This window comes from Pelophylax lessonae (genome assembly GCF_965119305.1).
Source record: "Pelophylax lessonae genome assembly, chromosome: 9".
NCBI classification, from domain to species: domain Eukaryota; kingdom Metazoa; phylum Chordata; class Amphibia; order Anura; family Ranidae; genus Pelophylax; species Pelophylax lessonae.
In genome coordinates this window covers 260,732,060-260,757,840 of record NC_138776.1, presented here as the reverse complement: position 1 = coordinate 260,757,840, position 25,781 = coordinate 260,732,060, and the positions used below count along the sequence as shown (strand labels likewise).

Below are 25,781 nucleotides of genomic sequence, written 5' to 3'. Positions count from 1 at the left end.
CGTTCTGATGCTCGGTTTGAACTTCAGGAAGTTGTCTATTCCACGTCTAGATGCCTAAATGCATTGAGTTGCTGCCTTGTGATTAGCAATTTGTTTTACCAAGCAATTGAACAGGTGTACCTAATCGAGTGGCCGGTAAATGTAATATGTATGGTCAAATAAAAGGGTGAAAAACAAACCGAAATTGATTCATAAATTAATAAAGCACACACTATAAATTGTAGAAATATACACATTTTTGACAATGTTTTGAAATGGTTACCAATATACACAGGACTCATTTATGTAATATCGGTCATGCACCTTCATAGTAAATTTAAACATTTAACATCACTGCAAAATTATTTTACTTTATATTACATATTATACTTTTCACCTACAGTGATGGAGGATACTAACACCAGGAATAAATGTACTACTACAGGATATGCAGGTCTCATCAGATCAAATTTCTTCTGGGGTGTGTACACTGCAATGCAGAAAAGTCCTCAGCGCACACATTGATCCCTCAATAATAGCCAAAGCCTGGTAGAGATATTCCTTTATCATCAGTGTCTACATCCCCACCACACATTGTTCTCTCAGCATTGTCCACATCACTGAATACTTTCTACATTCTCTCAGTTTTATACCTCGTTTTCCAACATCTGTTCTACACTCCCTAGGAGTTCTGCCCCATCCACACTGTCAGGGTTTGGGAATCCGCTCCCACTAGAGGCAGATGGCTGAACAAGACTTAAGACCCGTACACACGATAAGAAAATCTGAAGGGAAATTTCGTCCGAAGACCGATCTGCCGATTTTCGGATTGTTTGTATGGTGCTTTCGACAGCTGACTCCGACTTTTCTGCCGACAAAATCCTGATGTGCAGGCTATAAAATTTTTGTCGTCGGTCAACACAACGTCCGATTTTCGTCTCATTAGCACAGTTTTCGACGGAAAAAAAATCTTAAGAGCAAGACTAGGCATGCTCAGAGACGAAAGAACACATACTAATCAATCCAACACATGACATCACTTCTGAAGTAGAATTCTATCCTACGGGAAAATTCGTATGAAAATAACCTCTTCACTTTCCACATCAGACTAGCATGCCACACAAAACAGACGACAGATCGTTCGATAATCTGATCGTGTGTACGGGGCTTTAGTTGTACCAACTGGACAGACGTTGGCAAAGGCCACAGAGTAGACACACAGAGAGCTCAGTGTGCCTGCTTAAATAGTGACGGTGAGAGCCCTGAGAAAGGCGGTAGGGTAGAGTCTAAGGTATCACCTGGCCTTCACCAGAACTCCTAGAGGTAAAGATGTTTGGAGGATTCTATCACCAGGAATAAATGTACAACTACAGGATATGCAGCTCTCATCAGATCCAATCTCTTCTGGGGTGTTATACTGCAATGCAGAAAACTTCTTAGTGCAAAAATTAATCCTCCAACAATAGCCAGATCCTGGTAGAGATATTCCTTTATCATCATCATCATCAGTGTCTACATCCCCACCACACATTGTTCTCTCAGCATTGTCCACATCACTAAATAAGCCCCGTACACACGTAGCGATTGTCGGCCGTAAATATTCGGCCGCCGAACGATCGGCCGATTGTCGGCTTGTTAGTATGATGCTTCCGACAACCGACTCCGACTTTTCGACCAAACAGAATCGGGTGTGCAGGCATTAAAATTTTTGTTGGCCAACACCAGAACGGCCGATTGTTCGTCACTCAGTACAGAATTCGGCCGACAAACAGCCGATTAGCAAGACTGGGCATGCTCAGAGAAGAAAAAACACACGGAAAGTTAACCATCACATGAGATCACTTCTGCAGTCGGCTGTTGTTGGCCGACAAAATTCGTGTGCAGTCTTTAGCACTTTTCAACCGACAGGACAGCAACGGACAAAAGACGGCCGATCATTCGGTACGTGTGTACGGGGCTTTACTTTCTAAATTCTCTTTGTTTTATACCTCGTTTTCCAACATCTGTTCTACACTCCCTAGGAGTTCTGCCCCATCCACACTGTCAGGGTTTGGGAATCCGCTCCCACTAGAGGCAGATGGCTGAACAAGACTCAGTTGAACCAGCTAGGCAGACATTGGCAAAGGCCACAGAGTAGAAACACAGATAGCTCAGTGTGTCTGCCTAAATAGTGATGGTGAGAGCCATGAGAAAGGCCGTGGAGTAGAGTCTAAGGAATCACCTGGCCTTCACCAGATGTGCTAGAGGTGGAGATGTTATGCTTCAGGCGTTACCCAGGTTGCAGTCCTATGACTAACCCAAGAAGACAGCTAAGAAATTAAAGGCTGGAGTGAGTTATGACATCGGGAACCACTGAGACATATTTAAGCTGGAAGGACACTAAAGGTCATGGAGACAATACTGGTAAGCACTGAAAAAAACTTGGGGAACAAGGAGGGACAACTGCTGAGGTGTGGATGTGTTGCCTGAAAACACATCCACACGACAATCTCTTACAGCTCTTCTCCACCATCCACACTACATTCTCTGGCAGCCTTCCCCAACATTCATGCTTCATTTTTCCATGTGAATTCTCAGGTGTTCAACTAGGTTTCCTTTCCGAGTGAAAGATTTCCCACACACTGAACATGAATAAGGATGCTCACCCGTGTGAATTCTCAGGTGCTCAACAAGGTTTCCTTTTAGTGTGAAAGATTTCCCGCACTCTGAACATGTATAAGGACGCTCACCTGTGTGAATTCTCAGGTGTTCAACCAGGTTTCCTCTCAGTGTGAAAGATTTTTTGCACTCTGAACATGAATAGGGACGCTCACCTGTGTGAATTCTCTGATGTCTAAGAAGTACCTGTTTCTCAGTAAAAGATTTACCACACTCTAAACATGAATAAGGACGTGCAACAGTGTGAATTCTAAGGTGTTTATCAAGGTCTCCTTTCTGGGTGAAAGATTTCCCGCACTCTGAACATGAATAGGGGCGCTCACCTGTGTGAATTCTCTGGTGTTGCACAAGATTTCCTCTCTGAGTGAAAGATTTCCCGCACTCTGAACATGAATAGGGACGCTCACCCGTGTGAATTCTCTGGTGTTGCACAAGGTTTGCTTTCTGGGTGAAAGATTTTCCGCACTCTAAACATGAATAGGGATTCTTATACTCAATGTGAGATGTTAAATGGATATTTCCAGTCATATTATGCGATTGATGAGAAGATTCCCCCTGATCAGAGGGATCCATTGATGTCTCCGGACAGGAAGGTCTGTGATGGATATTTTGTGTATTTGGATTTCCTCCTGGAGGATCCTGTGTGATGACATTATCTTCTGACTTACAATCAGCAGATAATAGAAGATGTCTCTCCGAGGAATTCCAGACATCACATCCATCTGTTGGAAAGAAATGTAGAAATGTCAGTTGGTCACAAATAACTGGAGTTTTAGCTCCTCCTCCCCGTCAGTGGAAATGCCGATCTCACAGTTGAGTCCTGTTCTCCCTCCAAAATCAATCAGAAAAATGTTCACACCGAGTCCATATATGATCTGCAAATTCTTTGTTTTATTTTTTGTAAAAAAATGGTGTACAGTATCTCCTCCTCATTTGTTGGGACCATGACGTTATATTAAGGAATGGAGATGGACCTTTCATATGGTGTACAGTATCTCCTCCTCATTTGTTGGGAACATGACATTATGTTAAGGAATGGAGATGGACCTTTCATATGGTGTACAGTATCTCCTCCTCATTTGTTGGGAACATGACGTTATATTGAGGAATGGAGATGGACCTTTCATATGGTGTACAGTATCTCCTCCTCATTTGTTGGGAACATGACATTATATTGAGGAATGGAGATGGACTTTTCATATGGTGTACTGTATCTCCATCTTGTTCGTTGAGAGCATGAAATAATGATATTGAAACATGGTGGAGATGCACGTGTGAAAGGGGTGGCGTGGAAGAAATACAGTTGTACATTCCAACCCACCCTGTTTAAATATAATTTCATGTTCTTAACAAACAAGATGGAGATACAGTTGTTTCCACCTGACAGCAAACAGTTGGCTTGTCAGGTTTACACACAAACCCCCCCGGCTACCAGCATTATTGGCAGCGAAAAGGTTAAAGGAGATGGCACTCAGTATATACTCCTGAATACACAGGTACACCAGTATCTGTGAGAACTCTGTATTACTTATTCATGGATAATATATTTGTGTTGCGGATATCACCACAATTCCAGCATATAAAACCTGGAAGCTGATTAGTTTCTATGCAGAAGTGAGCCTGATTTTGCATGCTCCAGCTCTAGTAAATATACACTATTGTGTCTGTTACTTACTTTTGATTATAGGTAGAGAAATTTCATCTTCTTCACTCTTCATTATCTTCCCAACCTCCACCATGGATGGCTGATCACACCCCACATATGTCTCTACTTCTTCTTCTTTAAGCTCAACTTTTATTTTAATCAGTTCTTCACCCTAAAACCCAAAACGATAGAAAACATCTATAATCGGGATGGGTGGTGTGGGGGGAGCACAGGTTCTACTTTGGATGTAGAAGGAAGTATTAAAAGAAGAGAATACATCAAAGAATGTAATCTCATAACTTAGAACATATTTTTGGGTCTACATGCCCAGTCCTACCTACCTGACCATGGTGAGGGATGGTGTGATCTTCCTGTGTGGAATCTCGAGAATACAGAGGACAGGGACATCTCTCTGGTGGGTTCCCATTAATGGATCCATCTGTAGGAAACACACACACTGACTGAATACATTGTTTCTATGTGTTTATCAGATGATGGGGGATCTAGGTGGACCCTCCGTACTGCTCTCTCCTTTACAATAAAGTCTCCTCTTACCCGGTGATGTGAGGGGCGGCTGATTATCCATCATATTGTTCTTGTAGACATCCTATTACCTGATGTGAAGGTCCACAGATCCTCAATCACTAATTTCTATTCTTGAACAGTTTCTGTATTTAATGTTCATTACTCACCTGTCCTGATATCTATAGAAGATTCCTCCTGTTTAGTTGTCACCATCTTCTCAAATTCTTCTGTAGACTCCTGATGATAACCTATCACAGTCATCTCCTCTTCTTTCCGTTTGAACTCCACTTTCACATATATCTGTTCTTCATGCTAACAGAAAGAAAAAAAAACCTTTAAAATGTGAGGACAAATAGGCTAAGAGAAAAGTGTAATCTCCTACAGTCTAGAATCACTTTTATATTCTTTGCATCTACCCGATTATGGTGAGGGATGGTGTGATCTTTTTGTGTGGAATTCCAGGAATACAGAGGACCTACCTCCTCCATAGACTGCTGATCTCCATTTACCGACGTCTCTTCTTCTTCCTCTTTAATCTCAGTTTTAATGTCTTTAAATTCTTCACCCTAAACCCCAAAGATGATAGAATACATTTATAAAAAATGAACAAGAGATTACAAAGGAAGAATGTCCTGTCATCAATTAGAATTATTTTTGAGTTCTATTTGTTCAGTCCCACCTACCCGATGATGGTGAGGGATGGTGTGATCTTCCTGTGTGGAATCCCGGGAATACAGAGGACGGGGACATCTCTCTGGTGGGTTCCCATTACTGGATCCATCTATAGGAAACACACACACTGACTGAATACATTGTTTCTATGTGTTTATCAGATGATGGGGGATCTAGGTGGATCCTCCGTACTGCTCTCTCCTTTACAATAAAGTCTCCTCTTACCCGGTGATGTGAGGGGCGGCTGATTCTCCATCATGACGTCCTCGTAGAGATGCTTGTGTCCTTCTAAATACTCCCACTCCTCCATGGAGAAATAGACAGTGACATCCTGACACCTTATAGGAACCTGACACACACAATGATACAGTCACCATCCAGACACATCCCTTGTCTGTTACTGGATAATGTCCCAGAATTCCCAGCACCGCTCACCTCTCCTGTCAGCAGATCAATGATCTTGTTGGTGACTTCTAGAATCTTTTTCTCATTGTTTCTATTGTGTTTCAGGGAATGAGGTGAAGGAACTGCAATAGTTAAACGGTCACCAGAGGAAAACTCTGCATTGAAAGAGCAACAATGTCATGTGACCTCCCAGAATCCTCCTCATCTCTCCGGTCAGGTCTGTGTTTTATTAACCGCTTGCCGACCAGCCGCCGTCGTTTTCCGATGGCAGGTCGGCTCTGTCCCGTTAAACGACGTACCTGTACATCGCTTCGCGGGACTGCTAGCGGGGGCGCACGTGTGTGCCCATTCACCACAGGGGAAGCCAATCAGCGGGTCCAGCGACCGTGTTTGCTGCCGGGCACTCACGATCGCTCCCCATGGAAAGAGAATGGCAGTTATGAACAGAGGGACCTTGTGTTCCTCTTATTTAGGAACACGGGTCTCTGTATTGAGTTCACAAGTCCACCCGCCCCCCCCCACAGTTAGAAAGCACCTCCTAGGGACACATTTAACCCTTTGATCGTCCCTGGTGTTAACCCCTTCCCGGCCAGTGTCAGTACAGTAACCGTGCATATTTTTAGCACTGATTACTGTCGTAATGTCACTGGTCTCCCCAAAAGTGTAAAAAAATGTCAGTTAGGCGTTTTAGGTGTTAAATTTGTATTTGGTGCATTTTTAATGTATGTCGCATTGTGAACATTTGTGTAATGTGAGGCCATGTACTGTTACTAAGACATTGTCTTTTTTATCTATGTGTAACAATAAAGATTAATACTTTTATAGATATATTCTTTGTATCTATACCCATCCTTTCACCTTTCCTGGTATCGCAACATCCCTTCACCCGCCTCTTAAATCCCTTTTGGGGTTTATTTTTGTATACAATTTTTTGAGATGGATACCACAAGTTGTTGTCTGTGAGTGGAACTGAGCAGCTTTCTCCATGTACTGTGACATACTGAAGCAGAGCATGATCCCCTCCCTTCGGAGCATGAGCCGTAGGGTAGTATTCCAACATGATAACGACCCCAAACACATCTCCAAGATGACCACTGCCTTGCTGAAGAAGCTGAGGGTAAAGGTGATGGACTGGCCAAGCATGTCTCCACACCTAAACCCTATTGACCATCTGTGGGACATCCTCAAACAGAAGATGGAGGAGTGCAAGGTCTCTAACATCCACCAACTCCGTGATGTCGTCATGGAGGAGTGGAAGAGGACTCCAGTGGCAAACTGTGAAGCTCTGGTGAACTCCATGCCCAAGAGGGTTAAGGCAGTGCTGGAAAATAATGGTGGCCACACAAAATATTGACACTTTGGGCCCAGTTTGGACATTGTTACTTAGGGGTGTACTCACTTTTGTTGCCAGTGGTTTAGACATTAATGGCTGTGTGTTGAGTTATTTTGAGGGGACGGCAAATTTACACTGTTATACAAGCTGTACACTCACTACTTTACAGAAGAAAGTGTCATTTCTTCAGTGTTGTCACATGAAAAGCTAGAATAAGATATTTACAAAAATCTGAGGGGTGTACTCACTTTTTTGTGAGATACTGTATTTATGTAGTTTTTCTCTCTGCTTTTTTAGGGAGAAGAAACTGCCAGATGGCTGTTCCCTGTACACAGAGTTCTGTGCGTTTGTAAACACACAGAACTCTATGTTGTGATTGGACACAGGTAATCATCAAATAAGGTCCGCAATCGTTGGCTAAAATCTGCTGCCAATTTCATGCTGTGCGCAATCACAGTATGGGTCAGCATGGGGCATGCGCATGCACACCCCAAACACGAAGAAAGGGCAGTCACGTACATGACTGTGCCTGTACCTGTTGCCCACTCACAGTATATTTACCGTGAGCGGTCAGCAAGTCATGTGACTCGGGTCCTTCTCCATCCTCACTTATCCATACAAGACTCTGATCTCTTAAGACAGGTAATATAGGGGCCTCGCTGGTCATTATAACTCATAGACAAGCAGAGATTCATTTTAAAACTAGTTCTATATATACAGTAGGTTATATTTCTGCATTGAATATAATATATATGTATTTTGGCATTAGTGCGTGTAGCAGCATCTGCTGGAGATAAAAGACATCACAGTGACTATGACGGACGAGGACGGAACATGACAGGGGGGGGGGGGGTTACTGGGTGTAAATAGAAAATATTATCTTATTACCTCCTCTGCTGCCAGTTCCAGCAATGTCTCCTCTCTACTTCCTCCCAACTCACCTCTCACCCGGAACTTCCTTTTTATACCTATTCACAAGGTACCTCACTTCCTGTCTGTATATCACTTCTTGTCTGCGCTGACATTACTTCCTCCCCAGCTGTGGTATCACTTCCTGTATCTGAACAATCCCACTCTTCCTGTCTCCGTGTTCTACTCGGCATAATAGGAAAAGAGCTCCACCTTGTCAGTCATGTCATTAACCACTTCCGGATTGACTGCCGCATGTATACTGTGGCAGGGCGGACCGGCTGCGCAAAATCACGTACATGTATTTTATTATATGCATGAGTCTTCAGGGGTGCACGCGTGCCGCCGGAGCGCCGCTCCTGCTGTGATTGGACACAGCGGGAGCCAATCAGCGAGTCCAGCGGCTGCAATGGCCGCCAGGACCCGTTGATCGTTCAGGGGAATGATAGAAGGGTGGTCTGCCTATGTATACAAGACAGACCGATGTTCTGTCAGGGAGGAAAAGAGAGATCTTGTGTTTCAGCTAAGTACCTAAGAGTAGTACATCCACTCCCTCCACAGAAAGAAAGCACTCCCTAGGAGCACACTTAACCCCTTGAGCACCCCTGGTGTTTTCCTGCCAGTGTCATTTATACAGTGACAGTGCATTTTTTTATTAGCACTGATCACTGTATTGGTGTCACTGGTCCCCAAAAATTGTCACTAATAGCAGGAATACACGGTTTGAATATCGAGCGATTGCCGACCAACAATAAATGGTTCTATATTTAGGATGTATCTGGTCTATAAACCAGAGGCTCTGGATGGACAGTTGGATAAATGGTTCTATATTTAGGATGTATCTGGTCTATAAACCAGAGCCTCTGGATGGACAGTTGGATAAATGGTTCTATATTTAGGATGTATCCGGTCTATAAACCAGAGTCTCTGGATGGACAGTTGGATAAATGGTTCTATATTTAGGATGTATCTGGTCTATAAACCAGAGGCTCTGGCTGGACAGTTGGATAAATGGTTCTATATTTAGGATGTATTTGGTCTATAAACCAGAGGCTCTGGATGGACAGTTGGATAAATGGTTCTATATTTAGGATGTATCTGGTCTATAAACCAGAGGCTCTTGATGTACAGTTGTATAAATGGTTCTATATTTAGGATGTATCTGGTCTATAAACCAGAGGCTCTGGATGGAACGTCAGATAAACCGCTCTAGATTTAAAATATATGTGAACTATCAACCATAAGAGACACCATGATGAATATGGAGGAGGAGGAGGATGGACGTGATGGGTGGTTAGTGAGAGTACATATAGAATATTATATAATTACCTCCTCTGCTGCCAGTTCTAGCAATGTCTCCTCGCTTCCAACTCACCTCTCATCTGGAAAGAAGGTAGGTTAATCCTCCAGGGGACCCCGTGCACATAATTTTTGTCCATGTTTATGAAGCGTTATCCCAGTGAAGACCGCTAAAAGGATTTGTACCCCACTGGTTGTCCTGGCCTTTCAAGTCCTCTGACATTCTTGTTGTGACCAAAAACACTTAGAGACACACATAGTCAAGGGAAACGGTTGAATCTCTTTTACTAGATAGAAAAAACATTAGATTCCAGTGACATAAATTTTGTCACTCGCAGAAAAATGACTATGACAAATAACCCCGATGACAGAAGAGTCAAAAAGAGACAATAACTGATTGCAATATATAATGTACATTTACAGAAGATCAACAGGCTCTGTTTAGGTTGAGATCTATGGGTATAGGCCTGAAAAAGGGCAGGGGGATGACCATGTCTGTGTCAGACCTCTATCTTCTATACCTCAACACCACAGTCCAAAGAACTGTATGGATACTGTATTCAATTGAATTTAAACAATATGGCCCTTAAGTCTTTAAACTCGCTCTTTCAGTGAGTAGAGTCTGGAGTGTAAGCTTGGGCCCTTTATGCTGCCAATGACACTTATCCCTTGTGGAGGGGGGGGGATATGTTGTAGTCTCTCAAAAGGAGATGTCTTGTGTCTTCAGCTAGCTCTTTAACCACTTGCCGACCGCTCACTGGAGCTCTACTGCGGCAAAGTGGTTAGTTCCCGTCCAGCGACGTAGACCTACGTCGCTGGACTCCTCCGATTGTGGGCGGCGCACGCGCGCCGCCGGAGGCTCGCTCCCGCTGTATTCAGTCACAGCGGGGGTCGGGCCAGGGGAGGAGCGGCGGCGATTGCCGCTGCTCTTCCCCGATCGTCGGGGAATCGAGTCTGGAGATCCGCCCGCTTGTGTAAACAAAGCGGGCGGATCTCCTAAGTGACAGACAGTGACAGATTTCAGAGTTCAGCATAGCTGAACCTGCGATCTGTCCCTGTGTCACTCAGTCACCTCCCCCCACACACGTTAATAAGCAACAAGCATACATTAACCCCTCCCTCTCCAATAAAATTAACCCCTTCCCTGCCAGTGTAATTTTTACAGTAACAGTGCATATTTATAGCACTGATTACTGTAGTAATGTCACTGGTACTCCCAAAAGTGTCAAAAATGTCAGTCAAGGGTCCGATCTGTCCACCGCAATGTTGCAGTCCCGCAAAAAAAAAAAAATCGCAGATCGCCGCCATTACTCGTTAAAAAAAAAACACCAAAAATGACAGAAATCTTTCCCTTAGTTAGTAAACGCAATAACTTTTGCGCAAACCAATCAAAATACGCTTATTGTGATTTTTTTTTTTACCAAACATAGGTAGCAGAAAACAAATTGGCCAAAAATTTTAAAAAATTTTGATTTTTAAATTTTTTTGGGGGGGAATTTTATATAAAAAAATGTGAAAATATTATTTTTTCAAAATGTACGCTCTTTTTTTAATTATAGCGCAAAAAGTAAAAATCGCACAGGTGATCAAATAACACCAAAAGAAAGCACTGTTTGTGGGAAAAAAAGGACGTAAATTTCGTTTGGGTACGGCATCGCACGACCGCGCAATTGTCAGTTAAAGTCGCACAGTGCCGAATCGCAAAAAGTGGCCTGGACGTAAGACAGCAAAATCCTCTGGTGGTAAAGTGGTTAATGATGCACTTGATGTTGCAGTGTCTGGGTGAGCAGGGTGAAAACTGTGGCTGCTCAGCTGAAAGTGTAGCACAAGATCTCCTACAGAATATTTAGAGCAGGGGTCTTCAAACTATGGCCCTCCAGTTGTTCAGGAACTTAGTTCAATTCCCATCATACCTAGTCAGATCTGTGAATATCAGAGTTTTACAATGCCTCATGGGATGTGTAGTTCTGCAACAGCTGGAGGGCCGTAGTTTGAGGATCCCTGGTCTATCACATAAAATCCCAATAAAATACATTTACGTTTTTTTGTTGTAACATGAAAAAATGTGGAAAATTTCAAGGGGTATGAATACTTTTTCAAAGCCCTTCATGTTATACATACACATCAGTCCCTTCCTCCGAGGAGCTTACAGTCTAAGGTCCCTAAATTACATTCATATATATACATTTTAGGGACAATTTAGACAGAAGCCAATTAACCTACCAGCATGTCTTTGGAGTGTGGGAGGAAACTGGAGTACTGGGTGGAAACGCACGCAGGCATGCATGCACGGGGAGAACATGTGAAACCCAGACAGGTTGTGCTGTGGTTGGGATTGGAACCAAAGACCCTAGTGAGGGAAGTAGTCAACACTTGCTGTAGACTGAACCAAAATGCAGATCGGTAACTTGATTCATTCTTGAAAAAAGTTTTTTGTTTTAGTTGCAATCTACTTGCTCTCTCTCAGAAAAAATGATTGCCAAAAGGATTAAAAGCTTAGCAGAAAATCTGTCAGTCATTTTTTTTCTTTATTCAGTCTGTGAAAAAAGGAAGCCATTTTTTTTTTCTTTTAAGTGCAATCTATTTACAATCTCTCCAAGGCATTGCAGCCTATTCCAGTGAAGGCTTGGGCAAGCGTGTTGCAACTCAATGTTTAAATTTCAAATTTTACACAATAATATGACTTTTTAGTTCCAGTTGTAATATGCGTTCTCAAGTCGCTCAGAAATTGTGGCCTGACCATGCAGGCTTGATATATCTGTGTGGTGAATATCTAACATCTTCCTATCTTCAGTCTCCAAAACATGACATGAAATTGTTACTTCCAGATGCAATGTGCTTGCTCTCTCCCTCAGAAATTGTAGCCTATCCAATAAAGGCTTCAAAGTTGTGGTGTAAATTAGTTCATGGTTTTTATTTTCAGTTTACCACAAAAAGACACTTTTTAAATTTTCTGAATGTCATAGGCCTACTATCTAAGGTGCAACTTTAGACTCCAGAACAATACATAATCGTTTTTCTGAACCTTCATACAATCTGCCTGTTCTTTCCTATACAACAAAGGCTTCAAATGTGTTCTGCAAATTTGTGCATTTTTTTTCTTTTACATTTTAAATAAATAGATATTATTATTTTTATAGATACAACATATCTCTGTTGACTTTCTATGACAGTTCTCCCCCCACCATCCACACTACATTCTCCGACAGCTCCCCTCCACCATCCACACTACATTCTCCGACAGCTCTCCTCCACCATCCACACTACTTTCTCCGACAGCTCTCCTCCACCATCCACACTACATTCTGCTACACCTCTCCCCCACCATCCACACTGCATTCTCCGACAGCTCTCCTCTACCATCCACATTACATTCTCCGACAGTTCTCCACCATCCACACTACATTCTCCGACAGCTCTCCCCCACCATCCACACTACATTCTCCGACAGCTCTCCTCCACCATCCACACTACATTCTCCGACAGCTCTCCCCCACCATCCACACTACATTCTCCGACAGCTCTCCCCCACCATCCACACTACATTCTCCGACAGCTCTCCCCCACCATCCACACTACATTCTCCGACAGCTCTCCCCCACCATCCACACTACATTCTCCGACAGCTCTCCCCCACCATCCACACTACATTCTCCGACAGCTCTCCTCCACCATCCACACTACATTCTCCGACAGCTCTCCCCCACCATCCACACTACATTCTCTGACAGCTCTCCCCCACCATCCACACTACATTCTCCGACAGCTCTCCTCCCACCATCCACACTACATTCTCTGATAGCTCTCCTCCACCATCCACACTACATTCTCCGACAGCTCTCCTCCACCATACACAAGATAAGAGAAGAATCAGACCATCAAACTCCATCTAAATTTTTTAAAATTCTCTCCAGGATGTAGAATGTACAGTACTTAAAATAAATATGTTCTTCCAGTATTTCTTTGGATTGATCAGTTTATCCAGTAAAAACCATTCTAAATTTATCAAAAGGATCAGCCAGTGCTTTCCCGCTGAATTTGAATTAGACTTCGTTTATCTGTAAAACATTTACCACAATCCAAAGGCATTGAGGACTCTGTACAGTGTCTCTTCTCTGATGCGTAATAAAAGTTTCTTTGAGTTTGAAACATTTCCTATACTCAATACATGAACAAGGAAGCAAACCCATGTGAATTCTCTGGTGTTCAATTAGGCGTCCTTTCTGAGTGAAAGATTTTCCACACTTGCTTGGAAAATAAATAAGGACACTAACCCATGTGAATTTTTAGGTGTCTAAGAAGTACCTGTTTCTCAGGGAAAGATTTGCCACACTCTGAACACGAATATGGATGTTCACCGTTGTGAACTCTTTGATGTTTATCAAGGTGTCCTTTCTGAATGAAGGACTTTCCACACTCTGAACATGAATAGGGACGCTCACCCATGTGAATTCTCTGGTGTCTAACAAGGTCTCCTTTCTGAGTAAATGATTTCTCGCACTCTGTACATGAGTAGGGACGCTCACCTGTGTGAATTCTCTCATGTTTTTCAAGGTGTCCTTTCTGAGTAAAGGATTTCCCGCACTCTGAACATGAATAGGAACGCCTTGCTTTGTAATTTCTCTGGTGTTCATCTAGGTTCTGTTCCTTAGAGAAAGATTTCCCGTGCTTTGAACGTACATAGCGAGGCCCACCTCGGTGACTTCTCTGGTGTTTTACAAGGTCTCCCTTACAAATGAAAGATTTCTCACACAGTAAACATGGATAAGGACGCTCACCCGTGTGAATTCTCTGGTGTGTAACAAGGTCTCCTTTACAAATGAAAGATTTCTCGCAATCTGAACATGAATAGGGACGCTCTCCCGTGTGAAGTTTCTGGTGTCGAAGGAAGTTGCATTTCTGTTTAAAACACTTCCCACACTCTGAACATGAATGGGGACGCTCATCTGTGTGAACCTGTTGGTGTCTAAGAAGAGTGCATTTCTGTTTGAAACATTTGCCGCACTCTGAACAAGAGAAGTTACGTTTCGTGTGAGTTTTCCGGTGTTTAATCAGGTCTCTTTTCTGAGAGAAACATGTCCCACACTCTGAACATGAGAATAGAGTCTCACTTCGCTGAACTCCTTCAGAAGATTCCTTGGGATTAGAAGGGTCTGTTGGTCTATCTGCAGTGCGAGATCTTAAATGAATATTTGCACTCATAGTATGTGATTGATGAAAAGATTCCCCCTGATCAGAGGGATCCATTGATGTCTTCGAACAGGAAGGTTTGTGATGGATATTTTGTTTATTTGAAGGAGGATCCTGTGTGATGACATCATCTTCTGAGTTACATTCGGAAGATAATATAGGATGTCTCTGTGAGGTATTCCTGGAATAACATCCATCTGATGGAAAGAAATGTAAAACATGTCAGTAGTTCACAAATAACCGGAATTTTAGCGCTACCTCCTCACCAGTGGAATAAATGTAAATCCTGATCACTAGTTGGAATCCTGTTCAACATCCAATATCAATCAGAAATCTCCATCCGTCCTCCTTTACAAATTCAACCCTGTCACACCCAACCAATGCTGGCAAAGTCACCAACCAAGCGGCTCCTTTCTCCATATTTGGTGGGAATGCCCACTCATCCAAGTTTTTTGGGGACAGGTTCATGAGAAAATAACCCGCATAACCAAACTCTCACTGGACTTCACTCCAGCGCCATATCGTCTCCACTACTCCCCATCTCTTATCCCTACTTACTTCAAATCCAGTGATGGCTGGTGCTCCATGGGCCAGCAGACGGAAAACACCATACCCCCGACGGGGGCTTCCCCCCAGCGGCGGCGGTGGCTTCCCCTGCATCTCCTTCCTTTCTCCTCCTCCTTGGCCAATAGCATGGCCTCTCAGCCTCGCCTTTCGGCCAATTGGGAAACGGGTCTCAGGACCCGCTTTCTGATTGGCTGGGAGGAGAATCACTGTGATAATAGGGAATATTCATTAGCTTACAGTGCTCTGCGCCCCGATCCCATCCTTTTTTGAATCCTATTAGAGCCTCTGGCTCTAATCACGTGCTTAAAAAAAAAAAAAAACCCCATTGGAATCCATGCGTCCAGCACCCTGCATGTAGATTACGGGGCCGGACACATCGATAGGGGGGCAGCGCCCCTGTGCCCCCAATGGACGGGCTGCCACTGTTCAAATCTCTTGCAATGATGCTGGTAAATGCCGCTATAATGTGTGTCCCAGTACTTTAGGGCACTGACAAAACACCCTCTCTTTGGTATAGACGCGTGCACAAGTTTCCGAAACGGAAGAACTGACTGCAATTGGCAAAGACATACCATCCAAATTTACAAACACTTGGGCAGACTGGCTACCAGACATGGGAGTAAGTCACACATGTGCAAGTCACAAGCAAGCCTCAAGTCTTAACCTTCAAGTCTCAAGCAAGTCCCAAGTTACTGTGGCAAAAAGCAAGCAAGTCAAGTCGAGTCCCTGCTAGAAGTCAAGCAAGTCAAGTCATTTATTTTGGTCAAGTCACAAATCAAGTCAAAATACTGATCTACCCCAATTTTCACCTTTTAAATTAGTTAAGTCAGTGGTCAGCAAAGGTTTTGTTTTATTTTCAACATTAACAAAATTGCTTAGTGCTTTTTTCTTGGCATATTAAAGAAACACTTTGAATGCCCAAACAGCTCAAAATCCTTCGTCCGGTCATGTTTCAACACCACAGTCACTAAAAACATGTTAAGTATTTCAATTGTTAAACAGCCAGTGTCTTAAAAATCAGAACACGCTGAAGTGTTTTAAGTGACTGTGGTGTCAGAAACATAACAGGCACATTCATTTTGCTTTAACACATCTTGAGAAAATGCAAATATTTAATAACTTAAAAAAGTAAAGTCATTTCGAGTCATATGTCTCAAGTCAAAGTCAAGTCTCAAGTCATGAATACCAAGTCAAAGTCAAGTCGAGTCTTTTATTAATTTTAGTCAAGCAAGTCTCAAGTCCTCATACTGGTGACTCAAGTCTGACTCAAGTCAAGGCATGTGACTTGAGTCCCCCACATCTGCTGGCTACACTTACAAAACTCGAGAGGAGTACCTACTCGAACTAGATAACTTCTAATAATTCTTACAACTCCATAAACAGCTCTATGCATAGCGCACTCCTGAGCTCTGCACTCTGTACATAGCATAATACTGGGGTCTGCACTCTGTACATAGCATAATCCTGAGCACTCTGTACGTAACATACTCTTGAACCCAGCACTTTTTACGTATCGCGCCCCAGATAAAACCACCCTTTTAGGGGGCAACCATACTGCTAATGTGGTCCGCAATGAAATGGAGTTTGACACCCCTGTAGGAAACTCTCCCATACAGTTCAGTTCACATCTTTGGAGCATCCTCACTGATCACCTCCCATACACGGACAGACCACGAGGTCCGGTCTCCTCCTACATATATCACTACAGAAGCAGGAAGTGACACATGCAGGAGAAGGCACATCACAGCACCAAGAGTTAACCCTTGCCACACTACACATTAACCCTTTAGTAGGTGTGACAGGAGTCACTTTGGCTGGGGGGGCTCGTGAAACCCAGATTACTTTAGAGAGGTTGGGAAACTCCTTGTCCAGCCTCCCCGACCCCTCCTATGTGTAAGTCACCCTGGGGTTCAGGGTGACCAAGAACCCCAGTTGGGTCTGCACTAACCAGACTCTCTGTACAACCACACTGGATTTCATATTACCCTGATTATCCTTGGTTCTATATGTGTGGTTTGTGTTGAAAGAGTGAGGGGCCTCTTTCACTTGGGACAATAATATTTCTGAACAGTGTCCCTCAGGAAATATATGAAGATGAACGGTTGACTTCTCAGATTGCTAGAATATTGTAGGAGTGTCTCATAGACCCTTGCTAGATATTGAGGTGGGGTGGGGTTTGTTATTGTTAAGTACCTGTATCCCATTGTTCTATTGTTTCTGTCTGCCTTAAGATCAACCCATTATGGGATGTATATGTGTGGTTTGTGTTGAAAGAGTGAGGGGCTCTTTCACTTGGGACAATAATTTTTCTGAACAGTGTCCCTCAGGAAATATATGAAGATGAACGGTTTGACTTCTCAGATTGCTAGAATATTGCAGGAGTGTCTAATAGACCCTTGATAGATATTGAGGTGGGGTGGGGTTTGTTATTGTTAAGTACCTGTATCCCATTGTTCTATTGTTTCTGTCTGCCTTAAGATCCACCTATTATGGGGTGTATAATGTGAATGTGGATTGGCTGCTAAGGGGGAGGGGGGGGGTCGTCCCTCAGTGTATATCTCTTTGTGCCTGTGTTTTGAATAAACAGTTCTTATCCAAGAAGGGTCCAAAACTTGTACAAGCTAAGTTGTTGGCTAGCTTTGTATGAGGGCGGCAGGGAAAATCTGGTATATATGTTCATGACTGCAAGGAAGCCGTATACTGACGGAAGCCTACAAGTACAGTGTGGGTCGGCGGTTCCGTTACAGTAGGCAAACACATATTTAACCTTTTAGCACCTCCCCACAGGATGATTTGAAGATCTACATAGTTACATAGTTACATAGTTAGTGAGGCTGAAAAAAGACACAAGTCCATCCAGTTCAACCTATGTGTGTGTGTTTGCTTTTAACCGTACATTGTATACCCCTGTATGTTGTGGTCTTTAAGGTGTCCATCCAATAGTTTTTTGAAACTATCAATGCTCCCCGCTGATACGACTGCTTGCGGAAGAGAATTCCACATCCTTACCGCTCTTACAGTGAAGAACCCCTTACGCACTTTAAGGTTAAACCGCCTTTCCTCTAGTTTTAGTGAGTGGCCACGTGTCTTATTGTATTCCCTTACTCTAAATAGTTTGTTCCTTATGCTAGGGTCGCCAGTACAGTATTTGTACATTGATATCATATCCCCCCTCAAGCGTCTCTTCTCCAGAGAGAATAGGTTCAGTGCATGTAGTCTTTCCTCATAGCCGATGTCCTCCATTCCCCTAATTATTTTTGTTGCCCTTCTCTGGACTTTCTCCAGTTCCAGCACATCCTTCCTGAGGACCGGTGCCCAGAACTGGACAGCATACTCCAGATGTGGCCGGACCAGAGTCTTGTAGAGTGGAAGAATAATCTCTTTATTTCTGGAGTGAATCCCCTTTTTTATACAACCCAGTATTCTGTTGGCTTTGCTTGCAGCGGCTTGGCATTGCATGCCACTTCCAAGCCTGTTGTCTACCAGTACCCCCAGGTCCCTTTCCATCCTAGACTCACCCAGAGGTTCCCCCCCTAGTGAGTAGCTTGCTTTCTGGTTTCTGGCCCCCAAGTGCATTACTTTACATTTTTCTACATTAAATCTCATCTGCCATGTAGTTGCCCACCCCGTTATTTTGTTCAGGTCTGCTTGCAAGATTTCCACATCCTGCATAGAAGATATTGGCATGCCTAATTTAGTATCATCTGCAAATACTGAGATTGTACTAGATATCCCCTCCTCTAGATCATTTATGAATAAATTAAACAGGATTGGTCCCAGGACAGAACCCTGGGGGACCCCACTTTCCACACCCGCCCAATCCGAGTACTCCCCATTAATCACCACCCTCTGTACTCTCCCCTGGAGCCAGTTCTCTATCCAGGTACTCACCTTATGGTCCATACCTACCTTCCTTAGTTTGTACAGTAAGCGTTTGTGGGGAACGGTGTCAAAGGCCTTTGCAAAGTCCAGATACACCACATCCACAGGCTTACCTTTATCTAAGTGGCAGCTCACTTCATCGTAGAAGGTTAATAGATTGGTTTGGCATGAACGATTTTTCATGAATCCATGCTGATTACTACTTATAATACCGTTTTCATTACTAAAGTCTTGTATGTGGTCCCTTATCATCCCCTCCAAAATTTTGCAGACTACAGATGTTAGGCTGACCGGCCTATAGTTACCCGGGATATATCTCGGCCCCTTTTTAAATATTGGTACCACGTTGGCTTTTTTCCAATCAGCTGGCACCATACCCGTCTGTAAACTATCCTTAAAGATCAAGAATAATGGTCTGGCAATCACCTGACTGAGCTCATTTAGAACCCTTGGGTGCAAGCCATCCGGTCCCGGGGATTTATTTATGTTAAGTTTCTCTAGTTTAGCTCTAAGTCTATCCTCTGTTAGCCATGGCGGCACTTCCTGAGGTGTATTATTTAGTTCGGCCTTACAAGCGGGGTTCGTGTAGCCCCCCGATTCCTTTGTGAAGACTGAAGAAAAGAAATTATTTAACACTTCCGCCTTTTCTCTGTCCTCAGTGGCCATTTTTCCTTTATCATCTTTTATGGGGCCAATGTGTTCTGGCCTCGCTTTCTTACTGTTTATATACTTAAAGAATTTCTTGGGGTTCTTTTTACTCTCCTCCGCTATATGTCTCTCGTGTTCTATTTTAGCCGCCCTGATTTCATCTTTACATTTCTTATTACACTCTTTGTAATGCTTAAATGCTGCCAATGACCCCTCAGTCTTGTATTTTTTGAAGGCCTTTTCTTTAGCTCTAATATACATTTTTATGTTGGAGTTTAGCCACCCAGGGTTTAGTTTTGCTCTTTTAAATTTATTTCCCTGTGGAATGCACTGGTCCACCCCCTTGTTAAGTATGCTCTTGAAGCACTCCCATTTTTCCTCCGTGTTCTTTGTTCCCAGGGTTCTATCCCAATTGATATTTTCTAGCAGCGAGCGCAGTTTAGGGAAATTGGCTCTTTTGAAATTCAGTGTCCTTATATTACCCTTGTGTTTCCTATTACTGTAATTAATACTGAAACCAATTGACCTATGGTCACTGTTCCCTAAGTTGTCCCGTATTTCTATATCCGTGAGCAGGTCTGTATTGTTGGTAATCAGTAGGTCAAGTACCGCATTGTTTCTTGTCGGTGCATTCACCATCTGACCCATGAAATTGTCCTGCAAAACATTTAGGAACTGCCGAGCCTTGGCTGAATGCGCGGTTCCTTCTGCCCAGTCTATATCAGGATAATTAAAGTCCCCCATTATAATGACATTTCCCATCCTTGCTGCCAATCCTATCTGTAACATGAGGTCCACCTCACCCTCCTCCCTCTGGTTTGGGGGCCTATAGCATACGCCCAATATTACCTTCCCCACCGTGCCTTTCCTTTGAAGCTCTACCCATAGGGATTCTGCTTCGTCCATAGCTCCATTATTAATATCATCCCTCATATTTACCTGTATACTGTTCTTAATATACAAACATACCCCTCCCCCTTTTTTACCCTCTCTATCTCTGCGATAAAGGGAATACCCCTGAATGGACGCCATCCAGTCATGAGAGCTGTCAAACCAAGTCTCAGTTATCCCCACAAAATCTAAGTCCTCCTCAAACATCAGCAGCTCCAGCTCTCCCATCTTGTTGGCCAGGCTTCTGGCATTGGTATATAAGCCTCGTAATTTTGATGTTTTTAGGCTGCTCTCTTGATTTTTCCCCGTACCCACCCTGGGTATAGGGGCTCCGAACACCCTACCGCTAATGCCCCCATTTCTGCCCTCTGAAACTTGCTTTCCACTGGCTAATTCTACATCTGTACCCTCCCCCCCATTCCCTAGTTTAAAAGCCCCTCTAACTTTTTGGCCATCCTCTCACCCAGTACGGCTGCACCCACCCCATTTAGGTGCAATCCGTCCCTACCAAAGAGCCGGTGACCGACTGAGAAGTCGGCCCAGTTCTCCAGGAACCCGAAACCCTCCTTACTACACCAGCTCCTCAGCCACTCGTTAACTTCCCTAATCTCCCGCTGCCTCTCTGGTGTGGCTCGAGGTACCGGTAGTATTTCGGAAAATACTACCTTGGAGGTCCTAGTCCTCAACTTAGCGCCTAAGTCCCTGAAATCGTTTAGGACTCTCCGTCTTCCTCTGCCTATGTCATTGGTACCCACGTGTACCATGACAGCTGGGTCTTCCCCAGCCCCACCCAATAATCTGTTCACCCGATCCGCGATGTGCCGAACCCGAGCGCCCGGCAAACAACAGACTGTTCGGCGCACACGGTCTTTGTCACAGATTACACTGTCTGCCCTTCTAATAATTGAGTCCCCTACCACCAGCACCTGAGAATTATCTAACAGTTTTCCATAAACTACAATCCTTATACTCAGAAGTAAAATTAGACTGTGACCTGTTTCTTCCATAGTGCCTATACTTACCCCCGTTGATAAGTAGAGACATTTCTTTCTGTTCACTTTTCGAAATCATCCCAACCCCCTCCGTGGGTGGCTGATCACCCCCCATATACGTCTCTTCTTCTTCTTCTTCCTCTTCTTCCTCTTTAACTACAACTTTTATATTAATCCGTTCTTCACCCTAAACCCAAAAATAATAGAAAATATCTATTAAAGCCGAACATCAGGCAGATATAAAAGGCACAAACAGCAGCAGCTCTGCATTTATTATTACATCATTACCTCTTCTCCCCCTGAAGGCTTACCCCCCCCTTAATGACCAGGCCATTTTTTGCGATACGGCACTGCGGTATTTTAACTGCCAATTGCTCAGTCGTGCGACGCTGTACCCAAATAAAATTGTTGCCTTTTTTCCCCACAAATAGAGCTTTCTTTTGGTGGTATTTGATCACCTGTGTGGTTTTTATTTTTTTCCACTATAAACAAAAAAAGAGCGCCAAATTTAGAAAAAAAAAAAATATATATTTTTTACCTTATGTTATAAAACATACCCAATAAAAAAATGTAAAAAATCTAATTTTTCATCAATTTAGGCCAATATGTATTCTGCTACATATTTTTGGTGAAAAACAAAAATCCTAATAAGTGTATATTGATTGGTTTGCGCAAAAGTTATCGTGTCTACAAACTAGGGGATAGATTTATGATTTTTTTTTTTAACTAGTAATGGCGGCGATAAGCAATTTTTAGTGGGACTGCGACATTGTGGCCGACAAATCTGACACTGAGTGATACTTTTTGGGGACAAGTGACACTAATACAGTGATCAGTGCTAAAAAAAAAAATGCACTGTCACTGTACTAATGACACTGGCAGGGAAGGGGTTAACACCAGCAATCAAAGGGTTAAATATGTTCCCTGGGAGTGCTTTCTAACTGGGGGGGGAGGGGTTGCTTTGATTGGGGGAAGACAGAGATCAGTGTTCCTGCTTAGCAGAAACACAAGATCTCCATCTTCTGGAGAAACACAAGGAGGAAGAGGATCCACCATGGCATGTGATTGGACTTAAAGACCCACAGAAAAAAGTAAGGCATGTTGATTTAAAAAAAAACACTATAAATGTGGGGTGAAAAACGTATGGTGCTAAAAAAAAAAGAGCTACTGTAGAAATAGGGATGGGGGGTGCAAGAGCGACAAAATGCACTTCAGGTGTAGAAGTAAGCTTTAAAATAAGAAACTACATAGAAGAATGTCATCTCACAAATGTATAAATATTTCTGTGCTCCATATGAGTCCACCTACCTGATCATAGTAAGAGATGGTGTAATCCTCCTGTGTGGAATCCCGGGAATACAGAGGACGGGGACATCTCTCCGGTGGGTTCTCATTACTGGATCCATCTGTAGGAAACACACACACTGACTGAATACATTGTTTCTATGTGTTTATCAGATGATGGGGGATCTAGGTGGATCCTCCGTACTGCTCTCTCCTTTACAATAAAGTCTCCTCTTACCCGGTGACGTGAGGGGCGGCTGATTCTCCATCATGACGTCCTTGTAGATATCATATTACCTGACGTGATGGTCTACAGATCCTCCATCATCAATCTACATACTTTTCTGTATTTAGTGTTCATTTCTCACCTGTGCTGATATCCGGAGAAGGTTCCTCCTCTTTAGTTTTCTCCATCATCCCAACTTCTTCCATAGACTCCTGATAACCCATTACAGTCACCTCCTCTTCTTCCTCTTTAACCACAACTTTCAAAAACATCTGTTCTTCATGCTACACCAACGTAAAGAAAAACTTTCAAATGTGAGGACCAATAAAATAAGAGAAAAGTGTAAGCTCATAAACAGTAGTCTAGAGCCATTTCCCACCTACCTGATGATGGTGAGAGATGGTGTGACCTTCCTGTGTGGAATCCTGGGAATACAGAGGACGGGGACATCTCTCTGGTGGGTTCCCATTACTGGATCCATCTGTAGGAAACACACACACTGACTGAATACATTGTTTCTATGTGTTTATCAGATGATGGGGGATCTAGGTGGTTCCTCCGTACTGCTCTCTCCTTTACAATAAAGTCTCCTCTTACCCGGTGATGTGAGGGGCGGCTGATTCTCCATCATGACGTCCTTGTAGAGATCCTTGTGTCCTTCTAAATACTCCCACTCCTCCATGGAGAAATAGACAGTGACATCCTGACACCACTGTTGTCAGCAGCTCACTGACATTGTTGGTGACTTCTAGAATCTTCTTGTTATTGTTTCTCTTGGGTTTCAGGGAGTGAGGTGAAGAAACTGTGATGGTTAAATGGTCTTCAGACTTCACCAGAGGAAAACTCTGAAATGAAAAAGCAACAATAATGTCCTCACCTCTCTGGTCAGGTCTGTGTTTTATTAATAGAGATAAGAGTGATGTCATGTGACCTCCCAGAATCCTCCTCACCTCTCCGGTCAGGTCTGCGTTTTATTATTAGAGATAAGAGTGATGTCATGTGACCTTCCAGAATCATCCTCACCTCTCCAGTCAGGTCTGTGTTTTAATAAAAGAGATAAGAGTGATATCATGTGACCTTCCAGAATTCTCCTCACCTCTTGGGTGAGGCGGCTGATGATCTCCAGCAGGGGTTTAAAGGAGACTTCAAGCTAAAAACCTAGATTTATATACTTAACTTTTTTTTAGCCCTGTCCGGTCATGTGATCCCTTGTGTTAGCCAGCGTTGGCTACAGAGCAATAGAAAAAGTGCCCAACAAAGGCTGGTCATTATCACTCAAAAACAAATAGAGTATAAGTGCCGATTCACACTAGGTCGCTCCGACTTAGGGGGCGACCTGTGAAGTCGCGTGCAGCGCGACTTCGGCACGACTTGCACGGACTTCATAAAATTAATGTCAATGCAAGTCGCCTCCAGGTCGCCCCAAAGTAGTACAGGACCCTTTTTCTAAGTCGGAGCGACTTGTGTCGCTCCTATTAGAACTGGTCCTGTACTACTCAATGACCGCGACGGTGCACGACTTGCCAGGCTGACCAAGTCGCCTGACAAGTCGTATTAGTGTGAATCGGTACTAATTGTAAACCCTCCGTCCAAAAGTGAGGGAACTGTGTCTGTGTTGTGTTAAATAAAAACATACTGTATACAGTGTCTTGAAAAAGTATTCACACCCCTTGAAATTTTCCACATTTTGTCATGCTACAACCAAAAATGTGAATGTATTTTATTGGGATTTTATGTCATAGACCCGAATTGTAAATAAAACATAAACCTTTGCACGTGTGTGTGTGTGTTTTTCAATCATATATATATTTTTTCCATGACTAGGGTAGTGAGAAGTTTATGGAGACATCATATGTCCATATTAGTGGAATATGTTGCTCTATACAGAGGTTATATTTCTGTATTGATTATATATGTATATATATACATATATATGTATACACACAAACGTGTATCAGCATTTGTTGGGCATAAAAGACGTCATAGTGACTATGGAGAAAGAGGACGGAACATGACGGGGGGGGGGGGTTACTGGGTGTAAATATAAAATAATATCTTATTACCTCCTCTGTTTCCAGTTCCAGCAATGTCTCCTCTCTACTTCCTCCAAACTCACCTTTCACCCGGAACTTCCTATTTATACCTGATATCACTTCCTGTTCACAAGGTACCTCACTTCCTGTCTGTATATCAATTCCTCCCCAGTTGTGGCATCACTTCCTGTTTCTGACTTCCTGCATCCGTACGATTTTGTATTCCTGGTCTCTCTGTGTTCCACCATGAATTGTATTTTTGTTCCACTTGATATAACTGGAAAAGATCTCCACCTTGAGAGTAATGTCATTACCTTCTTGCTGACCACCCGCCGCAGATATACTGCGGGAAAGAGGCTTGGCTGCGCAAATCGCCGTGCCCATTCGTCGCTCGTAGGGGCGCGCTGCGATTCGCGTGACGGGAAGCTGATCTGCGGGGTCGGGGGCAGTGATTGCCGCTGGGGACCCACGATCGCTTCTCGGGAAGACAGCGGCGGTCTGCGTTATAAACAATGCAGACCCTTATTCTGTCAGCAATAAACACAGGGCTCCTGTATTCCTTCTATTTAGGAACACAGGTCCCAGTGTTGATTCCATAGGCCCATCCCCCTCACAGTTAGAAAGCACTCCCTAGGCCAGTGGT

General features: G+C 43.4%; 4 protein-coding genes across 4 annotated transcripts in view; all 4 read right to left on the bottom strand.

The window, feature by feature from the left end:
* LOC309564419 (uncharacterized protein) overlaps nt 1–25,781 on the bottom strand; it is a gene marked incomplete at its 3' end in the record, with an annotated part of 909,898 nt that overhangs the window by 657,805 nt on the left and 226,312 nt on the right.
* LOC309562617 (uncharacterized protein) overlaps nt 1–25,781 on the bottom strand; it is a 150,734-nt gene that overhangs the window by 22,188 nt on the left and 102,765 nt on the right. The window lies entirely within an intron of this gene.
* LOC309562788 (uncharacterized protein) lies at nt 2,470–23,539 on the bottom strand. Its single transcript, XM_082267093.1, has 5 exons — nt 23,489–23,539; nt 23,248–23,389; nt 4,624–4,721; nt 4,313–4,454; nt 2,470–3,359 (listed from the first exon to the last, which is right to left on the bottom strand). The coding sequence occupies exons 2-5, from the start codon at nt 23,375–23,377 to the stop codon at nt 2,533–2,535; spliced, it is 1,197 nt and encodes a 398-aa protein (XP_082123219.1). The 5' UTR covers nt 23,378–23,389; nt 23,489–23,539; the 3' UTR covers nt 2,470–2,532.
* Nucleotides 13,680–25,781, bottom strand: part of LOC309562790 (uncharacterized protein) — an 86,574-nt gene continuing 74,472 nt past the window's right edge. The window contains exon 3 of the mRNA XM_082267095.1: nt 13,680–14,561. Within this exon, the coding sequence (XP_082123221.1) occupies nt 13,695–14,561 (867 nt within the window). The 3' untranslated portion in view covers nt 13,680–13,694. The remainder of the gene's footprint in view (nt 14,562–25,781) is intronic.